This window comes from Drosophila tropicalis, unplaced genomic scaffold, assembly GCF_018151085.1.
Source record: "Drosophila tropicalis isolate 14030-0801.00 unplaced genomic scaffold, ASM1815108v1 contig_878, whole genome shotgun sequence".
Classification (NCBI taxonomy): Eukaryota; Metazoa; Arthropoda; class Insecta; order Diptera; family Drosophilidae; genus Drosophila; species Drosophila tropicalis.
In genome coordinates, this window is record NW_027173374.1 from 2442048 (window position 1) to 2462669 (window position 20622).

Sequence of the window (20622 nt, forward strand, 5' to 3'; positions counted from 1 at the left end):
GTCGACTGAGCCCATTGACAATTGGGGGGGAGCATATAAAAAGAGCGCAGATGGCGAAGTCGTGGTTAGTTGATTCCCAGCTCTGTTTCATTACGGACAAACGCTCGGATCGGTATACTATTTGTGTTAAAGTGCAATTTTGTTTAAATATTATCCTTAAAAATGGTGAGTGAAGAAAAACAGAGTGAAGTGAATATCCTAGTTTATTTTAATCCCTTTCAAGTCGGATTTACTTAGTTAATGTGATAGTCAATTAAAAAGCTATAGCGATTGTTGAGATTTTCCTTTGCTAACTTTATTTGACTTGGATTTTTCTCAGCGTGAATGTATCTCTGTGCATATTGGCCAAGCTGGTGTCCAAATTGGCAATGCCTGCTGGGAGTTGTATTGCCTAGAACATGGAATTCAGCCTGATGGTCATATGCCATCCGATAAGACAGTCGGCGGGGGGCGATGATTCCTTCAACACCTTCTTCAGCGAAACTGGAGCCGGAAAACATGTTCCCCGTGCAGTCTTCGTGGACTTGGAGCCCACTGTAGTAGATGAAGTTCGTACTGGAACGTACCGTCAACTGTTTCACCCTGAGCAATTGATTACCGGCAAGGAGGATGCTGCAAACAATTATGCCCGTGGTCACTATACCATTGGCAAGGAAATCGTTGACTTGGTCCTTGACCGCATACGTAAGTTAGCCGATCAATGTACTGGACTCCAAGGATTCTTGGTGTTCCATTCATTTGGCGGAGGTACTGGTTCTGGATTTACATCGCTGCTGATGGAGCGTTTGTCTGTTGATTATGGCAAGAAATCCAAGCTGGAGTTTTCCATTTATCCCGCTCCTCAAGTAGGTCGTAAAACACATTACATTAGTGCTAGAAATAAACCATAATTTTTTTGGTCACCCAAAAAGGTTTCAACTGCTGTTGTGGAGCCGTACAATTCTATTCTAACCACCCACACAACCTTGGAGCACTCGGACTGTGCCTTCATGGTTGACAATGAGGCGATCTACGACATCTGCCGCCGAAACTTAGACATCGAGCGACCCACCTACACCAATCTCAATCGCTTAATTGGGCAAATCGTTTCCTCAATAACGGCATCGTTGCGCTTCGACGGAGCTTTGAACGTTGACTTAACTGAGTTCCAAACCAATTTGGTGCCCTACCCACGCATTCATTTCCCTCTGGCAACTTATGCTCCAGTAATTTCCGCTGAAAAAGCCTATCACGAGCAATTAACTGTCGCTGAAATAACAAACGCTTGCTTCGAACCGGCCAATCAAATGGTTAAGTGTGACCCCCGACATGGCAAGTATATGGCTTGCTGTATGCTTTATCGTGGTGATGTTGTGCCCAAAGATGTCAATGCAGCCATTGCTACCATTAAGACAAAGCGCTCCATTCAGTTCGTTGACTGGTGTCCAACTGGATTCAAGGTGGGAATCAACTATCAGCCACCAACTGTGGTGCCCGGTGGAGATTTGGCCAAGGTTCAACGTGCGGTATGCATGTTGTCCAACACCACGGCTATTGCCGAGGCCTGGGCTCGTCTGGATCACAAATTCGATCTGATGTACGCCAAGCGTGCCTTTGTCCATTGGTATGTGGGTGAGGGTATGGAGGAAGGTGAATTTTCGGAAGCTCGTGAGGATTTAGCTGCGCTCGAGAAGGATTACGAGGAGGTTGGCATTGATTCAACTACTGAACTTGGCGAAGGTGATGAATACTAAAGAGATTCTCTTGGACTTTGACTTTGAATTTAATAGAAAACTCAACTTGACATAACCATAAATCTTGATAAAATTCTTGCTCACCTAAACATATTAAACTTAGCAGTTTTGATTATATCAACGATTCCAATTCAATAAACACCAAAAATGCATTCAAAATTTAACAATCTAATTGGTCCAGTATATAACAAGGATCATACCTCTATATAAATATGTATATTAAATATGGCAAACAATTTAATTCACAATTCATTCCGATTCACAAGCAGACAATATTTTTTAAAATTAATTTTCTAAAAACTTTTGATTCTTTTCATTATTTTGGGATAGGTAATTATCTAGCCATTTTTCAATAACTGGAAGATTTTGATCACTCCATTGAGCCTCCTCTTTAATGTTGCGAAGAGATTTTTCTATAATATGCTGTGCACTTCCAAACTCTCCTGGATGTTCTTCATAAAGTTTCTTCACCATATCGTATCCTTTTTGAGTTGAGAACACACCTGTGGCTGAGCTAATCAAACTGTCCCACAAATTTGTTTTATTTGCAAATCTGAAAAACAAAGTGTGATTAATGTGATTAAAAGATAATTTAAGGGATAGTCATACCTTTCCCGAATAGCCACCCAATGTTCGGAGAGGAAATTGAATAGAGTTGTATAGCCACTGGACCCACCAGTTAGCATGCTGAAAATTAGAAATATATCATTTTCTGTAAAGTTAATATTTTGCTGCAGAATTGTCAAGTCGAGTAGGCGATTTATCTTTTCCGGCTGCGATGGACAACCCGCCAGGGTCTTTAACAAATAAGTTCTTTCACTCTGTACTCTCGATTTGGGAAACTGAATGACACGCTGTAAGCCAAATTCCCATTCCTCAATTGAGCCCCATTTAAAAACTGGGCAAATGTATTGATTTGGTACTCTGAAAATAAATGGAAAATCACTTAAATGTCGTAAGTCAAGATATTGGAATACAAACGGATTTTCATGATCTGGATCGGAACTTTCTTGCCAAACTTTGTAGGCCTTTTGAGCCTCTTCAATACATGGCCGATAACCGGCGCGACACAAAAACGTTTTCGCCAATGAACGAAGATCAGTTCTCCAATACTCCTCAGGAGTATTTTCTGGTCCCAATTCCTCATATAAAGGTGCCAGCAATGTTGTCACATATGCCTGAAAAAGAATTTTATTGGAAAAGTAACCTTTTAGTTGATAAGTTTTAACTCTCTTAGTTTACCTCAAACTTTTTGTGGACTGCTGACATATCAATATGTCGCCCTATATGGTCAATAAAGGTAAAAACTGGATTCCAAACAATATGATTACGTTCAAATTTCATAAAGAGAGTCATATTAAAGGCGGTGGCAAAGCTTAGATCGCCTGCATAGGCAAGATTCCAAGCATCGTGTAACAATTTAGCCCTTAATGAAAATGGAAATATATTAGAAGTTCAATTGTAAGAGTTATATTGATTATATAATTGGCTTACCTGGTCAGAGTTGGTATTAATGTACGTCCAGATTCAGTTTGTAGGAAATTCGATAACATATTCCAGTTGCGTTCGTCATAGTTAACAGGAAATGGTCCGATTTCTTCATGATTTATAATTATAAATTGATTACTTTCTGGTAAATTTGATATGTTTATTTGTCTAGTTTTATTTATCCAAACATAAGGCTTGCATTCCGAAAAATTAAGTGTGTCTTGACGATTCAGTGTAATGGGTATCCACCAAAGCATTTTGTCTTGCTCTGGCACATCGTGTGGCCTCTCCCTGAGATATACTTTTTGCTGCAACATGGCCGATCGAGTTTCATAATTTCTTTGGACATTGACCACAGGCAGGCGATCCTTTGTAATCCAAGAACTTGCAATATCTGTTATGCTATATTGGCCATCAAGCGTTTTGTCACTCAGTGCCTGTTTGGTTAACATATTCCAGAGGTCATCACCGATAAATGTCTTATAGTGATGATCGGCAATAAAATTTCGTACACCATTATGAAAGGTTGATTTGCCCAATGTGAAATTTAACATTCTTATAACTAGCTCTGTCTTGAAGGAAACTGTTTCCTGTTTCATGCCTGTTATGCGTGAATGAGGATATCGTTTGCTTAGTTCATAATATAACGAATAAAGTAATGTCATTGGATATTTTCCATTAAATTCCATGCCACCGTCTATCTAAAAATATGACCTTTACTAAAAAATACGAAATTACCAACTTAAGTCATGACATCTCACCTGTATGGCTATTTCAGATGCCAAGAAGCTAGCTAAAGCCTTGTTCACATGAGCATCACTCCACCAATAGGGCGTGACCCAGGATCCAATCCATTGGTATATCAACTCCTGGGCAAAGCTAAAGTAACTTTTCTTTAGTAGTTCGCTTTCTCTGTAATAGTGTGAGTCAATATATTATTCTGGAAAAACTATATGCTAAGGATGGTAGTTTACTTCAGAACCAATAAGCCCCAATTGTCAGCCGGGCGTACTGTTGTTAGCCCAGGAACAGCAACCACATCGATTTTCTTTAAAGGAACCGATACATTTAAGTAGTCTTGAATAGTATTATAGACGGTGAAAAGTCTAGCGTGTATTTCCTAAAATACATAAAATTAATTAAGTCATGAGATTAATTTTTTACGTGCATCGATTCTCACCTTCAACTCTGATTTATCAATTTGGTTACTCCAAATTTGAATTTTAGGAGCGGAAGGCGAATTCTCATTAATGACTGCGTCTTTATATTTCGTAAGCTTTGAAATTATAAAACCAAATGTGAAAGTAGACATTGCTGGAGTTCTCTCAAAGTGATCAGTCACATAATCCTTTAAAGTAGAGCTATAGCAAAACATTAAAGCCATGGATTTCCTTTTTGTTTTACTTCTTTACTTACTGCTCTGAAGTCTTTTCCAACGGTGTATTAAAAAGCACTGTATATTCCTTAGGTCGAGCAATTGAGACCTTAAAAGGGACCTATAAAAGGGCACAAGTCAAGCACAAAACAGAACTTCTATGACAATTGCTTACCTTAACTCCTGGTTCATCAAAACATGGAAATACTCGACGCGCATTATTCGGTCTCATATAAGTAGTTAAATATTCCTCTGTTTCTTTGGTTGCCGAATTAGTATAGGATCCTCGGAACAAACCTTCGGCACTCTCCCAAATGCCGCCTTCAAAGGGTATTTCCAATAGGCCTTCAGTTCCTTGCTTCACTGTCTCCTTTAGATACAGAACATAAACAGTTTTCCTTGGCAATCGGTCTCCCCTCAGAATTGTTATATTTTCAAATAATGTTGGATTATCACTAAATCAATTAAAAGTTAGACCCATGTACACGGTAGTTTTAATAAATTGTTACCCATTATTTTTTATAATTTTCTGCAACTTAATCTTTCGATCATCAATGGTTAAGTCAAAATGAGCATGAAGTGAAATTTTTCTAGCATCTTTTATCCAAGATAAATTTATTTTAACAATTCCAGTAAATGTATATTCTTCCAAATTGGGTTCAATATAAAGCTCATAGTCTAATGGTATAACATCGGTTGGCAAACGAATATCGGGTATTAGCACATGAGAAGCAGACAGATCTATACTCCTTTTGACAGATCCCTGAAAAGAATCGATTATTTTGAACAATTGTCTCAATATTATTTAAGAGTTTGTTTGTTGATCTTACTTTCGCAGAAGTCAGGCATAATGTTAGCAACAATATGCCAAGCCGATGGATTTTTGTCGTTGCCATTTGTCTGTGAAAATTATAAGATAAGAAAGCATTTTAATTAATAATAATATAAAATAATAAACGTTAATCAGTAACATTTTTTCAAAACTTTGCTTTTAAACATTCGATTACAAAAAACATCAAAAATTGCTTATGACTCTTGACTTTCTGCTTGTTAATAATTCGTTATTATGTAGAGGGGAATCCCCACATTAAGTGTTGAAAAATGGAAAATAGTGCAAAAATAACCAAATCTTAATTGTCTCATAGCATAGCTATATATCTATCTCTAAAATTAATTTTAAACCATGTATTTACAAACTATTATAACTATTACGATTAAATTAAATATGAAGCATGGAAAGCTTTTCGAACAGTGTAATCGGTAAATACAGTCTCTTTAAAAAGAAAAAGGAAAAATAGACTAATAATAAGATTTGAAATTTTAAAGATTAGAGTTGTCTGCACCTATTTACTTGGTGAACTTGGCGAAAAATAAATTTGTTTGCTCTGAGAACCTACGTATAGAAAGGTATATATGTACATATGTATGTATATCCACATACACACAAACATGGTACATGCTGATAACAAAGATAAAACAATTGCAATAGTCTAAATGAAGATAAACAATAAAACGATGTGTATCTCTGACTACACATTGGTTGATAATGGGGGAAAACGACAGAAATTTGGCTCAGTCTTCTCTATGATCGCAAATGAAATGATGAAACGGATGCTTTCGGTTTCTTGTAAAATCTTCTGCATAATTCTTCTTTATGCACAAAGTGTATCAACAAAATCAAAGGTATTCTTATCTAATCTACGAGTTGAGCTGACGCACAATTAATTAAAAAGTTGAATTATTCTTCAACAGATACAAAAATGTGATGATAGCATAACGGAAACGGAATTCGGTATAGCCTATTGGAAGTACAAGGGAGTTCGTTATACAACCTCAGAGGATGTTCTGTGCTGGAAAGAAAATGGGAAACTCTTTGTTCGTGAATGCAATACTGATACTGGTGAATGGGTGCCAGCTTCTGTTGATTGTGCCATCCAGAAATTACGGAATAGTTATTGCCCCGAAGATCTCTTGGAAGTGCCAATGGATGAGAAAAATCCCCTTTGCATAAAAATTTCAGAGAAAGCACAACCATTTGATGAATCTTTCTGCTATGGCTCAGATACAATTGCATTGGAGGAGTCCACAAATTTGATGGAGTATCTAACCAAGATAAATATAAGAGAATATTGGTTGCCAATACGACGAGAAAATGCCACAATGCCATTTACTATACGTTTGCCGGGAAAACAGTGGCAACAAGTTGTTGACGAGAATATGAATGTGGAAGATTTTATATCTAATAGAAATTGCTTATCTCTAAGATACACAAACTCGAGCAGAAGCAGCAAGAGAAGAAGGCAAAAATCTGACAATGAGTTTATTTTGGAAATGAGTCACTGCGAAAGACCCATGCACATGGTTTGTGTATACAAAGAGCCCATTTTGGATAACCAAGGTTGCCCAGAAGGATTTGGAGCTTTGAGCTATAGACCCAATGAATGCTATGGCGTTAATCTGATCGAAAAGTCACCATCCACAAAGTATTCGAATGTACCGATCGTTGAATATTATGAAAAACGCAATAGCATTGCATTTCTACTCTCAAAATCAATACCAAAGGATGATAAAGAGAAATACTTTGAAATTGATAGTTTTGTGGATCAATCAAAAGATAAATATCTCGTTTTAATGAATAAAAAGCAAAGGGTAGAGGTAGCTTTGGATTCACAACGTCATCCAATTTTATCAAAGACTTCCATACCAATAAATGAAGTGAAAATGATATTGAAAATTGACGGCGATCACGAGGATCTAATGCTAGTGATATACAATCTCAATTATATTTGGCATCTTGAGGACGACAAGGAATTTGGCATTAAATGTTTCACCAATGCCGACTATGAGCTTCTGAGACCCACTAAAATTGATTTGGTTTGGAAAAATGATGATGTTGCCAAGACGATATTTAAAGTGAAACTAATAGGAGATGGTCCCGGGGAGTATTGGTGTGAGGCGCATACGGTATTTAACTTTCAAATGGTAACCTCTCCGCGTATAGTGGCAAGTAAAGAAAAACGAGGACACGCTTTTGCGGCACGCATGCAAGTATCCTGCATAGATAATGGCAAAAATCTCTGTACCGATATTGACAAAAATGCCAAGAGAATTGCCAAGAATCTAAGGCAACATTTGCGTAAACTAGTTACAGGAGATTTAAGCGATCTTATTGTCCATAATGCTCGTCTGATGAATGTTGAGCAAATTCTCAACTCCACGATTGTTTCCTGGGTCCATGTGACAGCATCGATGAAAAATTCAGCCATAGATAATAGTGAAGAAGAGAGCAGTGAGGAGGATAACAGTTCAGAGGACGATAATCGTGTCAGACACGACACTTCGGTGCGAATGAAAGTGTTGAATTTACTTAAAAAACTAATTTTCGAGCACAGTGGTTCAACGGCTATCGTTCGAAGTACTGAATACTGTTTCCCCACGGCAGTCGATGACGAATCGAAAAATCTATGGATGCAAGCAGTTAGAGGACAGGCAGCTACCACCCAGCAATTATGTCTTCAGGAGAGTGGATTGCCATTTACCAGATTATGTCAAGGTGATTTTATACATGGAGCTTCTTGGGCCCAAATAAAAGATATTGAATGCCAACAAGAGAGCACCAAGATAACCCAAAGTTTATACACTTTGGAAACTTCGAAATTAGTTAAAGTTTCACCAGAAAAGATTGTGCAAAGGGCAAGAACAATTATTGAGGAAAACAAAAAGGATCTTGTTGCGGCCGATATACATTTCACATCGAATATTATGCAGGCTTCGGTGAAAAGTCTAGTGGATTTGAATTTTATACCCAAAAATGCCATTCAAGAGGAACTATTGAAGAAAACAGCCATTTGGAAAAATGCAACACGCGACTTTATGGCCATATATAATTATCTGATTGATGTGAAAGAGGAAATTATCAAAATGTCAGCCAAACTGAATTCAACTAATAAATTATTGGAGGCATTTGAAAATGCCATGGATACATTCTCATCGATGCCAGCTGTAAACGAAACCCTCTCAGATGACGATTCAAATGAGAAAATTAATGCATTTTTTGAAGTTTACGATTATGATGATATTGGAGTTTCAGTGAAAGTTTCACAAAATCTTTTATACTTTCGCATCGATCCATCGGTTGCCAATATTTCAGGAGTAGCTCTATTTCGAAATATTAATTCAAGTGTCGATTCACAGATCCTAACTGGAGCATTTAAGAACGAATATTATCAATTTTTGCAAGCTGATCACACACTTGAGGATTTCATCAATGAACCAAATCTACAGCTTGGAACATATGTACCATCGAATTTGTTGAATCGATTGAATATATTTCACGCTGCCACAAATAATACTTATGCCTCACCCAATCCAATTGTGGTTATCAAAATCTACTCCAATGACAAACTGTTTAAGGAACTTGATGGAAATTCACAAATGGTTCCGGGACGTATTGTATCCATATCCATACCTGGTAATACCGATTTACCAGAAGATTTGCCACTTGTGTTACGGAGATTTAGCAATACACCCCTCAATGATTCGGCGGAATTTTGCAATTATTGGAACTATAAAGGTTGGGCTTCCGATGGCATCACAATTTCTGGATCGAACGATGATGTTGTAATCTGTCAATTGACCCATTTGACACCGTTTGCATATCTGGTGGGCTATAATTTCAGTGTGGATGACAACATTGAAGTGAATATCAAAGAGATACATGAGCAGGCCTTGGATATTATCACAGTAACAGGTTGCTCGTTGTCACTAATGGGCATTTGTGGCATATTCATCACAGCTGCCGCCTTTCATAACTGGCGCCAAAAGGCATCGTCGAAGGTATTACTACAATTGTCAGCGGCCATTGCCTTGCAGATGATAATACTCTGCTTTGTGAACACCGAGGAGTTGTCCCTGCATTTAATAATCAATGAAATAGTGCCCAGTTGTGTGGCCATTGGGGCATTCCTACACTACTCCGTGCTGGTGCAATTCTTTTGGATGATGCTTATCGCGTACTTGCAGTTTAAGCGATATGTCCAGGTCTTTGGGCAATCTCGACCAAAACGTTTCCTATTGAAATCCGCTGCCATTTGTTGGGGTCTGCCACTTATTCCAGTGCTCCTAGTCGTTATATTGGATCGTGATTCCTTTAGCAAGGGCGGCATTTGTTATCCATCCGGATATGCCTTGTATTTTGGCATTATTCTTCCTATAACTGCGATTATTATTGCTAATTTTGTTATCTTCTGTCTAATTATATACAACATTTTACGTGGACCAGCCACACCGATTCGACATACAGAGAAGCCAATATTAATATCGCAAATTCGTCTTTCGATCTTATTGTTTTTCCTTTTGGGATTTACTTGGTGTTTTGGCCTGCTATCGGCCATGAGAGCTGGAATTGTATTCTCATACCTTTTTTGCCTTACAGCCACTCTACAAGGATTCGTTATATTTATATATTTCATTATCTTGGATCCGGTTACGCGTCGAATGTGGGGCGATGTGTTTGTCCGAATATTCGGAAATAAGAAGACGCACAATGAGAGTATGGATAGTTTTAAGGATACAACACAAACCTATTAATCTAAACCCATAATAATCAAATCGAAAAAAACTAACAATATTCCTAATTAATATAGCTGTATTTAGAGACAAGTTATCAATGTGCAATAAAAATTTAAAATCTAACTATACAATATAATTCCAGAAGCTTTGAAAAACCATGAAATCAATTTAAAAACCAAGGGGCTATAAATATCCAACTTCGATTTATTTTAATATACAATTATGGTTAACAAGTTTAAACCCTATACAAATTCTTTCATTATTCGTTTTAACAACTTCAATCCTTTTCTTTGGGATCACTTTCTTTTACGTGTTTTTATTTTTTCTCTGCATATTTGAAAGCTGAACAATATGATTGAATTTTATTTTAAACTCAATTTTAGTCCGCTTAAGTAGATATCCTTAAAATATTTAGATTAAAAATTCAAGTCGATTGGGTTAACACTGTTATATACTTGTAGAATAGGCTTAACTTTACGATAGATTAATTGCCTGCACAATAAAGCTTCGTCCTAATTTAAAACTTTGACCTACATATGTACATATGTAAATTGGCAACTTTCTTTTTTTTTTTTTTTTTTATTAAATTGTGTATTAGTATATTCCATATTCATTGAAGGAAACACAAAAGTACCTGTTGTATATGTATATAAATCACGTAGGACGCGTAAACCGAAACATTTGATGACAGAAAGTTAACTAAATGATCCGATTTACGGGCGACGAATATTTGCACACAAAGTTTGAAATTTATGTGTAAGTAACTGCCGACTCACACACACAAACACACAAACAGATTAGGGGTATTAAAGTACAATAGACCAATTCAATGTGCTTTAATTTGGTCAATTTAAAGAAGCTTATCTTTTTAGTTTGCTACAATAACAAAATGATATATCCATATGTCTAACTATAGTGTATGTATGCCAGAAGTTAAAAAAAATTAGTTTTGAATGACTATTTGATCAGATTTTGTTTTGCTAATATGACAAGGCAAATTTTTTGATTTACATTCGTACTGCAAATTTCACAATATCCAGTAATCTCAAAAATTGTATTAACTACTTACAAAAATTAGATTGTTATAAACAATAACTTAGAGAAATGTTATTTTTCTTTTCAACTATCTCAAATATATATAGTCTATTTGCAGATTATAATTAACGTATAAAACCCTTATTTTAAAATTGAACTTTGATAGATTCAGCTTCTATTGCCAGTATTATTGATGGCAATAGTGACTTTTACAAATAAACTATTGTTTGCCAATAAATTAAATAAATTAAAAGAAATAGTTAGTTAAATAGTTCGATTTAAAATTTTAAACATTAACTAGCAAATAACGAACAGCTAAATAAAACTAATAATAATAATCGAACTAGTTCCAAACACTTGTTGTTGACTGTATTGTGTTTTTGTTTTGTATGTGTACGTGTTGTCAAAGTGACAAGTAAAATTTTGTTTATTGTTTTTCATTAATTTAGTTTTAGGTCCTTCATATAAATTCAAAATTTTGGTTATGCAATCGATATGCAGAACTTTCTCTAGGGGCGGCATGAGACGTTCTGTCTTATTGCTTGCCAGACAGCGGTTACTCTGTCGGAATCAGCAGCCCATCCTCCGCAGTTGTCCAAATTCGTTTTTGAACAATCAAGACATTTTAAAGACTCCCAACGTTATTTATGCACAGACCAGATATATGGCTAGAAAGCAATTCCCTATCATACAGGATAAGAGATTTTTTTATATTGAAATCGATGGCATAAGGGCGGAGCTAAGATATTCAGTTAAAGATGGAACTATGATATTTTGGCATACAAACGTTCCGCAAGAACTGGGTGGACAAGGCATCGGCAAAGCATTGGCCAAGGTTGGTTCGTCCCTAAAAAATATTCACCTGCATGTTTCTACACACACATGTGTGTGTGTGTGTGTGTGTGTCAGTTTGTGTTTGTTGTACCTGTTTGTTACTTTAGTTACCATTTTTGTGTTATTGCCAGATAAAAGGATCTGCGGCTTATTGATTTGTGTTTGTGAAATAGTTAATGTAATACGTTCTAAGCAAATATTTAAACCTATTCCATTCCAGGTGGCATTGGTCTATGCACTTCGTAACGGTCTATTCCTTGTAATCAAATGCCAATTTGTGCAACACTATATTGATAAATACGAACCGCAGTACGCGAAATATTTGATACGATAAATCTCGTTGTATTTGTTTAAATCTAATAATAATAAAAAGGACAATATGGACAGTAACGATTATCGAAGCCTAGTTCTCCATTATGGGAGATTGCGTTTTTATCATTCAATGCAAAAAATTGCATTGGATGGATTGGCCAAGTTCCCCATGCAATCAGAGTTTCGATTATTTAATGGCGTGGCTCTTGCCTTGGGTTTGCGGCTGCAGGAGAGCATTCGAGAGTTGAATCCTTTAAAGAATGACTATGATCTGGGTTTGGCTGCCACAATGACGCTGGTCTTCGCCCACAAACATTGCCGTCTTGTCGACCAGGATGCCTTACATGGGCTGGAACGCCGCATTGACGATAGCCAAAGGTCGATTAGTGCTTCTTCATACTACTATGCCGCCGTGTTCCTGTTTTTGAATGACGAGACTAACACAGCAAGTGAATACGTTGATAGATGCATGAAAATGGATGGTAAATTTGATGCGGCACTAGTCTTGAAAATTTGGTGTGACATCACCACCAGCCAGGAGCAGGGACAGCGTGCTAATGGAAATCTACAAGCTACACTCGAAGAATGCATTGCTCGCAGCGATGGGAAAAGTATTGATGCCGCATTGGCTCTAGTTCGATTTTACCAAAGTAGAAGGCAATTCGATGCAGCCATTTTGGTGATCAATAAACTAAGTGTAAGATTTCCCGAATTAAACATCCCATTGATTGAGAAAATGGAAACTCAATTGGCTGCTCTCGACTGGGATCATGCGCTGGAAACCTCCATGCGGGTAATAAACATGGAACCTTCAAATGTAACTGCTCTTCGGGTTAAAGCTATGCTGCTTATTGTGCGGGAGAGTAATCTCAAGGCAGCTGCAGCTGTACTGCAGCAATTAATATCCGCTGCAGAGCGCATCGAACCTGGAAATCACACATTGCTATTACAAATCTGTCAACTATTCTCGCGCATATGCTCCAGAAATCCAGAAATACTGCAAATCACCTTGCGTTGCATGGATAAAACTAATCAACTTAATCCCAATAACGTGGACTTTCTCACCGAGCTGGGAAATCTGCAATTGATGGTGGGAAACATTAACGAGGCAGAAATTTCATTGCGCTCCGCATGTAATGTGGATAGCAATAATTTTGAGGCCCTGTGTGGTCTAACGCTTTGCAAATTGAGACGAGTTGGTGACGATGAAAGTAGACAACAGACCCGACAACAGCTGGCTTTTCTTATGGAGCTAAATGGGGGCAAGCGGGAGCCTCAACTTTTGTATATGTCCGCCTTGTTAGCCGATGCCGAACAAAAGGAAATGCAATCATCCGTCAAGTTGTTAACTGAGGCTGCCGAAAGAAATATTGCCAAATTGGAAACAATCCCTTTTGGAGTGGATTACATATGCCGTTTGGATCCGGACTTCATGCTTGAGCTATCCACAGAGCTTCTGCGGCACTGTCCGGTGCAGATTCAACTGAAAATACATAACACCAATGGTGATTATCAATTTGGCCAGGAATCGATGCCAATAACGCTTAAACATTGCCAGAATATCCTGGATATTATTTTGCAAACTTGCCCTGGACATCAAGGAGTAATACAATTAATTATCTTTATAGCTTTATAATTTATGTAATTATACTTTTCTCCTCTTAATAGGCAATATTTACTCGGGCTAAGGTTGAATTCCTTTGCGGAGAATCCACTAAAGCAATTGGACGATTGCAACACATTTTAAACAACATAGATGAAACTTTCACTGAGGCTCATCTGCTCTTGGCTCAAATCCTGCTAGAGCAAAAACAATTTGGCAAGGCCATGGAGTATCTAGAGTTGGCTTTGTCGCATAATTTCACCGTGCGAGATCGACCGATGTATCATCTATTGATGGGTATTATTCAGCGTCATCAAGAGCAGTTGACAGAAGCTCATCAGAGTTTTTTGGTGGCCATGCAACTGGCTGGAGCTACAACAACACAAGTGACTGCTCCGCCCCATGATGTTCGTGATGGGACAGCCTCAGCACAGACTCCATATCTATTTACTAGTTGTGATAAAATCACTTTGTATTTGGAACTCATTTACACTTTGCGACAAATGGGGGACTCTCAATCATTGTATGAAAGTGAACGACTGCTGCAGTCAGCAATTGAAGAATTCAGTGGTACTTCGGACGAAGGACGTTTGGTTATTGCTCAAGCTCAAATTATGCTGGACAGCAGTAACATTGTAAAGGCTATTCAATTGCTATATACAATAGGGCCCGATCAATCTTACTACATACAAGTATGAAGAAATCTCTCTGACATCTTTGGGTGTAGGACTTTGTATAAAATGAATGTTTAAATTTATATTTCGCAGGCACGCACAAATTTGGCAAATATATACTTGCATCATCAAAAGGATAGAACAGCCTTTTCTAATTGTTTCAAAGAGCTGGTTGAAACACGACCAGAGCCTAAAAGTTATTTGATGCTGGGGGAGGCTTATATGTCAATCCAGGGTAATTCTTTAATGTATTTAAATATATTATTTTCGATACACAGATAATATGACGTCGTTTGGTTGAAAAAAGAAACAATTTTATAGCTTGAACATTGTGGATAATATTCTAGGGTTAACAATTTTAGATTACTAAACTTTGTAATTTCTTACAGAGGCGGACTTAGCTGTTGAGGCCTATAGAAAAGCATTACAAATGGATCCTTTAAACCCACTGCTAGCTAGCAAACTGGGCAGAGCCTATGTAAAGAGTCATCAGTATGCTAAAGCACTTAAATATTATCATGATGTCATTAAAAATCCAGACTACTCGGGCTTGAAACTAGACCTTGCCGAATTATTTTTAAAGCTTAAACAATTTCAGAATGCTGTTGATATTCTGGAAGAAGATGTTAAGGCACTCAAAACGTAAGAATTACACTTGAGAGTGAGACATAGCATCTGATAAGTCATACAAAACTGTTTATTCTAGCGCTGATGATGTCGGAGAGCTGCAGCTGCAAACTAAAAAGTTGCTGCTGTTGGCACGTGTATATGAAAAGTCGGGCAATATAGTGAAATCATTACAAACTTTGCAGCAAGCTCGGGATAATCAGTATCGCGTTCAAAAACTATGTTCAACTGATCAATCGGAGAGTCTTTATGAACAATATAAGATTCTATCAAAGTGAGTACAAAAGAGTACAAATACATAGCATCTAAAATATATTACGTAGCTGTATTATAAAAATTGAGAGCTACTATAATCGCTGACTTGACAGATTACATTTATTAAATTTGTTTTGTTTTTAGAATATGTAACTAAATTTAGAACAATATGCATTAGATTGCATTTTGTTTTTGTTGCTTCTTAAATTACGTTAAAGACCCTTGCGATATTTTTCACCAACTGTGAAATCAGTCATACCTTTTCCGGATGTTCCGCATGTGCCAATACCTACTCTACCACTTACATTGTCCGGCGATGCAAATATACTTTTTACTTTCATGCCAGGTTTTTTTTGATTCTTCGTAGTAAAGTTAAGCCATTTGTTTTTATCCGACTCTCGCTCTTCTTCCAAATCTTTGAATCGTTGTTGTTTTTTCTGTTTTCGCTTTTTCAAATATTCTTTTTGATTCGGCCTATGTCGTCTGAAAATAAGATAAGAATGATTATACATGTGTCATTTTTATTGCGATTGTTAATGTGGGTTTCTTACTTGTTGGAGGGAAAGACTTCGTTGCGCGTTGTCCGTTCGCGTAACTCTTTCAAATTCGTTGTGGAACGATTTTGATATGCATCGAATATTACACTGACTTCTCCTTCGGCTGTTATGCCCTCAATGGTGGCATCATAGTATTGACCATCTTCGGTCCATTTGGCTTGGCATTTCTCACCAATTTTCCATGTTTTGACGGACGACACCAGTTTCTCGGCCTCCAAAAGGGCAGCTTCGATGTCGTCATAGTAATTTGAAGTGGCTGTTTTAGATGACGATGGCTCCACATAAGAGGATTTTCGTTGCTCTTCCAACTGTGCTTTGATCAAATCGCGCGTTAGCTTAATGACCTCGTCCAAATCAATTTTCAATTTTAACAGCTCTTCATTGTCTGGATCTGTTTGTAAGGCAGCTTCTACCTGCAACCAAATAGAAACTTAGATATGCATGTGCGTGTATGCATCTCCACTTACCTGCTGCAGCTGCAATTTGTAGTTCTGCAAATCGTCCGCCATAGCAATGTGTATTTACTTTTAGATACAGTAAAGTTACTTTTACAGTCAATTATTCCATATATTTCATCAATAATTGGGCGACTGTCAATTATGCTAGAGATGTGAAACAGTTGTTTTAGTCCATTCACACTTTTTATCGATTAACATTATTTCAAACTGCTACTTTTGATATCGGTCATCATCTCTAGTGTTTTGTTATAAACAAAAACAACTTTGTGTGGCAAAAAACATTCAAAATGTCTAGCTCAAAAATTAATTCAGATGTTGGCAAAAAGGAAAATGGAAATTCGGCCAACGAAATTAAGGATGAAACAGTAAATGCCGGGCAAGCAACCTTGGTTCAGGAAACAGTTCGTGGGATTTCCAAGTTGCTAAATACTGGCTTAAGCGACGAGGCATTGGACATTTGCATGAAGCTCCTGGAGGCTGGCGTTCATCCTCAGGCTCTGGCTGAAATTGTTAGGCAAATGAAAAGAGGGGACGTGGCCTAACATTTAAGATAGCATTGTTACAATATTTATTAAAATAGCACCATCTGTATATCTATTAAATGAGCTCATCAGTCTAACTGAATTGCGGTCATGTTGTTTGGTCTTAATTTCTTTACACAGAATATGTCTGCTGATGGCGCAACAATCTATTCAGAGACGAGACAACGAACAGGCTCTTCAACATTTCAAGGAATGCGTAAAATATACGCCAAATGATGTTGAAATTCTTGTTTCGCTTGCTCGTCTTCAAATGAATTCCATGGAAATGGATTTGTGCAGGGACACTTGTTTAAAGATCCTGCAGATTGACAGTAACAATGAGTCGGCTTCCGTAATGATGGCAGATTTATCATTTCGTAAGGTACACACATAATCTCAATAAATGTTTAACTGCAAGGACAAATTTTATTGCACAATGCTAATTTTTATTTGCAGATGGAATTCGAAAACGCAGCATATCACTTTTCACAGTTGCTGATTTCGCAGCCTTGTTATTGGACAGCTTTAGCTCGGCTTGTTGAAGTTATGCGACGCTCTGGTACTTTGTCGGAAACTGAGCCATTCCTCCAACGTGCTGAACAAGCATGTGTAAGTGCTCAGACGTCGTCTGGACTCAACTACTGCAAAGGATTGTATGAGTGGTACAATGGTAATGCAAATGCGGCGCTCCGTTACTTTAATGTGGCACGCAGGGATCATGAGTGGGGGCAACAGGCGATATTTAACATGATAGAAATATGCATTAATCCGGATGGAGACATCCCAAATGGAAATGACCTGCTAGATGTGGGTGATAGTGGGGACTTTATTGAATCTCGAGCGATTGCTTTGCGAACAGCAGAGCGTTTACTTAAGGATTTAAGGCCGCAATCTGGAAGCATAGAGAATGAGATTATAAATCATCGTGTTTTATGGAATTTTTTGCAAATGGCTTCAAAACAAAAGTTTCAGGTTGAGTCAGCATTGCTAGACCTCACAGAACTAAGTCAAAAAATGGACAATCAGATAAGAGTGGGTATCATTTTAGCTATGGCATCTGCTTTAGTGCAATTGAAGCAAACTCAACGAGCAAAAAATCAACTAAAACGGATAGCTCGGCTCTGTTGGAATTTTGAGGAGGCTGAATATTTAGAGCGATCTTGGCTGCTCTTGGCCGACATTTACATTAATTCAAATAAATTGGATGTGGCTCAATCGTTTGTGGATCGAGTTTTGGAATATAATAAATCATCTACAAAAGCTCATGAACTGGCTGGCCAAATAGCCGAGAAGTTGCAGTCCTATAGTGTGGCCACGAAACACTATGACAAAGCTTGGAATTGTGGAGGCCGCTCGAAACCGTATATCGGATATAAGCTGGCTTTTAATCATATGAAGATAAAGCAATATGCTAAAGCAATCAATGTCTGTTTGCAAGTCTTAAAGCTTCATCCAGACTATATAATAATACGAAAAGACATTTTGGAGAAATGCCGAAACAATCTTAGGTCTTAAAAAACATTGTAATCGCACCTTCTACTTTAAAGCACTATAATATGCACCTTAATAAAGGCACCAAAACAAACAAATGACCTGGAATATATTATTCTTAATTAACAATTACTTATTAAAACCCTAGAAAAAACCAGTAAACCGTGCAGTGTCATAAATAGATTATATATACAAAATATGATTATAGAAGATTTGTTAAAGTATGATTTTGTTTTTTGCAACACTGGCCAAATATTTCGTTTTGTTTGGGTTTTAAAAAATCTCAGTTGGCTGAGGTGTATGTGTACATTTATCTATAAATTTGTATGGCTAAATACATTGTTAGTTAATACAGTTTATCAATTTATTACTCATTAGCTTGTCGGCAGTCGGAAAGGTAGGTCTCATTTTGATTTAGCGCGCAACGAAAAAATAATTTTTATTTTATATGTACATATATTAATCTTAGGAAGCAGCAACCGAACATTTTTTGATAAGGAGTTTTTAGCGTGTATTTATATTGACCTTGGTGTTTAGAAATGGCGGCAACATCAGCAGATCGATTAGATGTCATAATATTTGGAGCTAGTGGTTTTACCGGAAAGTATACGGTATATGAAGCGGTATCCGTTCTTAGTGGCCTCCGTTGGGGCATTGCCGGCCGGAATCGTGAGAAACTGCAGCAGGTGCTTAAAGAAATGGGTGCAAAGGCCAAAAAGGATTTGTCTCAGATTCCCATTATCATAGCGGACGTGTTCAATGAATCATCACTAGTGGAAATGGCCAAACGCTGCCGCATTGTGGTTAACACAGCGGGACCGTATCGTTTCTACGGCGAGAGAGTGGTCAGCGCCTGCATTGATGCTGGAACACACCATGTGGATGTCAGTGGCGAACCGCAATATATGGAAACAATGCAACTGAAGTACAATGAGCAGGCGAAGGAGCGTGGCGTTTATATAGTTAGTGCTTGTGGTTTTGATTCCATACCGGCCGATTTGGGTGTAATCTTTGTAGAGAAAAATTTTGATGGTGTTGTCAATTCGGTGGAAACATTTATCGAGAGCGGCATGAAGGATGGAGCTCCAGCAGACGTTGGCAACGCAGGTCTGAATTATGGCACTTGGGAAAGTGCCGTCTTTGGTCTGGCCCATGCAGATGAATTGCATGCCATACGAAAGCGCCTGTTCACGCAGCTTTCTAATTCCAAATTCTATCCCGTTTTAAAGCATCGCCCATTGATGTTCCGTTCCACAGAGGTTGGCAAGGTTTGCCTACCTTTCCCGGGCTCGGATCGTTCGGTGGTAATGAGATCGCAACGCTTCCTTTACGATCACGACAAAAAACGTCCAGTCCAGATGCATGCCTATATTTGTTTCCCCTCGTGGCTGGTTGCCATTTCTGTTGCATTCTTTGCAATCATTTTTGCATTGATGTCTAAATATCAAGTAGGACGACGTCTCCTTCTTCAGTATCCCGGCTTCTTTTCAGCCGGATTGGCCTCCAAATCGGGACCCAGTGAGGCGGCCATGGAGAACAGCTTTTTCAAAATGACTATCAAAGCCAATGGCTGGCCAAAATCAGACCGTTTGGCAGAGTCAACAGATCAATACATCGAACCGCCCAACAAGACATTATCGGTTCGTGTCACAGGTCCAAATCCTGGCTATGGAGCTACTTGTGTGGCTCTTCTATGCACTGCTTTGACCATTCTGCGAGAGAGCGACAAGATGCCCGGGACTGGTGGCGTTTTACCACCAGCAGCTGCCTTCTCTAAAACTAGCCTAATTAGCGAGCTGGAGAAGCATGAGCATGGCATGAAATTTGAAATTTTAGCCAATAAGTAAATCCTGTGTCGTAATGTTATTTCTCTTATTCCAAATTTGGCTCCAAGCTTGTACTCACGCGCTCTCTCTCTCTTTCACATAGATGTAGTGGTTTATAAATGCAAATAAATAATGTTAATTGCTTAAATATGACCTCAGTAGTCTTTGGCCTAGCCCTAAAATGAAAACCTGTGTTTTGTTTGATTAACCGCAACCGGCAACAACTAGTTTCAAACATTAGGTGTAAGGTACAATTGGGGAT

General features: G+C 37.9%; 6 protein-coding genes and 1 pseudogene across 6 annotated transcripts; 5 read left to right on the forward strand and 2 right to left on the reverse strand.

The window, feature by feature from the left end:
• The first annotated feature begins 77 nt into the window (after positions 1-77).
• Positions 78-2022, forward strand: alphaTub85E (alpha-Tubulin at 85E). Its single transcript, XM_068301342.1, is given in 4 exon segments — positions 78-165; positions 320-445; positions 447-845; positions 912-2022. Coding segments are annotated over 4 exon segments (1350 nt in total). The 5' UTR covers positions 78-162; the 3' UTR covers positions 1734-2022.
• LOC137585533 (aminopeptidase N) lies at positions 1882-11113 on the reverse strand. The gene is made up of 13 exons (XM_068301335.1): positions 10802-11113; positions 5427-5496; positions 5106-5359; positions 4772-5051; positions 4638-4717; positions 4402-4582; positions 4196-4341; positions 3983-4133; positions 3228-3922; positions 2976-3159; positions 2715-2911; positions 2343-2657; positions 1882-2286 (listed from the first exon to the last, which is right to left on the reverse strand). Exons 2-13 carry the CDS (start codon positions 5490-5492, stop codon positions 2019-2021), a joined length of 2817 nt encoding a protein of 938 aa, XP_068157436.1. The 5' UTR covers positions 5493-5496; positions 10802-11113; the 3' UTR covers positions 1882-2018.
• LOC137585532 (uncharacterized) lies at positions 6158-10345 on the forward strand. The gene is made up of 2 exons (XM_068301334.1): positions 6158-6279; positions 6349-10345. The coding sequence occupies exons 1-2, from the start codon at positions 6181-6183 to the stop codon at positions 10183-10185; spliced, it is 3936 nt and encodes a 1311-aa protein (XP_068157435.1). The 5' UTR covers positions 6158-6180; the 3' UTR covers positions 10186-10345.
• A 459-nt stretch (positions 11114-11572) lies between the features above and the next one.
• On the forward strand, positions 11573-12426 carry LOC137585546 (protein NATD1). Its single transcript, XM_068301349.1, has 2 exons — positions 11573-12037; positions 12257-12426. The coding sequence occupies exons 1-2, from the start codon at positions 11687-11689 to the stop codon at positions 12368-12370; spliced, it is 465 nt and encodes a 154-aa protein (XP_068157450.1). The 5' UTR covers positions 11573-11686; the 3' UTR covers positions 12371-12426.
• On the forward strand, positions 12416-18635 carry LOC137585531 (tetratricopeptide repeat protein 21B-like). The gene is made up of 7 exons (XM_068301332.1): positions 12416-13951; positions 14017-14643; positions 14719-14860; positions 15015-15267; positions 15332-15526; positions 17185-17425; positions 17500-18635. The coding sequence occupies exons 1-7, from the start codon at positions 12416-12418 to the stop codon at positions 18556-18558; spliced, it is 4053 nt and encodes a 1350-aa protein (XP_068157433.1). The 3' UTR covers positions 18559-18635.
• Positions 15610-16690, reverse strand: Spf30 (Splicing factor 30). Its single transcript, XM_068301347.1, has 3 exons — positions 16532-16690; positions 16059-16477; positions 15610-15990 (listed from the first exon to the last, which is right to left on the reverse strand). The coding sequence occupies exons 1-3, from the start codon at positions 16571-16573 to the stop codon at positions 15720-15722; spliced, it is 732 nt and encodes a 243-aa protein (XP_068157448.1). The 5' UTR covers positions 16574-16690; the 3' UTR covers positions 15610-15719.
• Positions 18636-18782: 147 nt separating the features above from the next.
• Positions 18783-20513, forward strand: LOC137585540 (saccharopine dehydrogenase-like oxidoreductase pseudogene; annotated as a pseudogene).
• The last annotated feature ends 109 nt before the right edge of the window (positions 20514-20622 follow it).

What these genes read in the sequence shown, in the direction of transcription:
- LOC137585533 (XM_068301335.1), bottom strand. Translation starts at nt 5,492, where the DNA reads ATGGCAACGACAAAAATCCATCGGCTTGGCATATTGTTGCTAACATTA. An exon ending in TATGCCTGACTTCTGCGAAA is followed by an intron (nt 5,360 to 5,426) that starts GTAAGATCAACA and finishes GATTCTTTTCAG; the next exon opens with GGATCTGTCAAAAGGAGTAT. An exon ending in TTGATGAACCAGGAGTTAAG is followed by an intron (nt 4,718 to 4,771) that starts GTAAGCAATTGT and finishes GCCCTTTTATAG; the next exon opens with GTCCCTTTTAAGGTCTCAAT.
- LOC137585532 (XM_068301334.1), top strand. Translation starts at nt 6,181, where the DNA reads ATGATCGCAAATGAAATGATGAAACGGATGCTTTCGGTTTCTTGTAAA. An exon ending in GTGTATCAACAAAATCAAAG is followed by an intron (nt 6,280 to 6,348) that starts GTATTCTTATCT and finishes ATTCTTCAACAG; the next exon opens with ATACAAAAATGTGATGATAG.
- LOC137585546 (XM_068301349.1), top strand. Translation starts at nt 11,687, where the DNA reads ATGCAATCGATATGCAGAACTTTCTCTAGGGGCGGCATGAGACGTTCT. An exon ending in TCGGCAAAGCATTGGCCAAG is followed by an intron (nt 12,038 to 12,256) that starts GTTGGTTCGTCC and finishes ATTCCATTCCAG; the next exon opens with GTGGCATTGGTCTATGCACT.
- LOC137585531 (XM_068301332.1), top strand. Translation starts at nt 12,416, where the DNA reads ATGGACAGTAACGATTATCGAAGCCTAGTTCTCCATTATGGGAGATTG. An exon ending in GGCTTATATGTCAATCCAGG is followed by an intron (nt 14,861 to 15,014) that starts GTAATTCTTTAA and finishes AATTTCTTACAG; the next exon opens with AGGCGGACTTAGCTGTTGAG. An exon ending in CAGATTTATCATTTCGTAAG is followed by an intron (nt 17,426 to 17,499) that starts GTACACACATAA and finishes TTTTATTTGCAG; the next exon opens with ATGGAATTCGAAAACGCAGC.
- Spf30 (XM_068301347.1), bottom strand. Translation starts at nt 16,573, where the DNA reads ATGGCGGACGATTTGCAGAACTACAAATTGCAGCTGCAGCAG. An exon ending in ACAAATTGCAGCTGCAGCAG is followed by an intron (nt 16,478 to 16,531) that starts GTAAGTGGAGAT and finishes ATTTGGTTGCAG; the next exon opens with GTAGAAGCTGCCTTACAAAC. An exon ending in GAAGTCTTTCCCTCCAACAA is followed by an intron (nt 15,991 to 16,058) that starts GTAAGAAACCCA and finishes TCTTATTTTCAG; the next exon opens with ACGACATAGGCCGAATCAAA.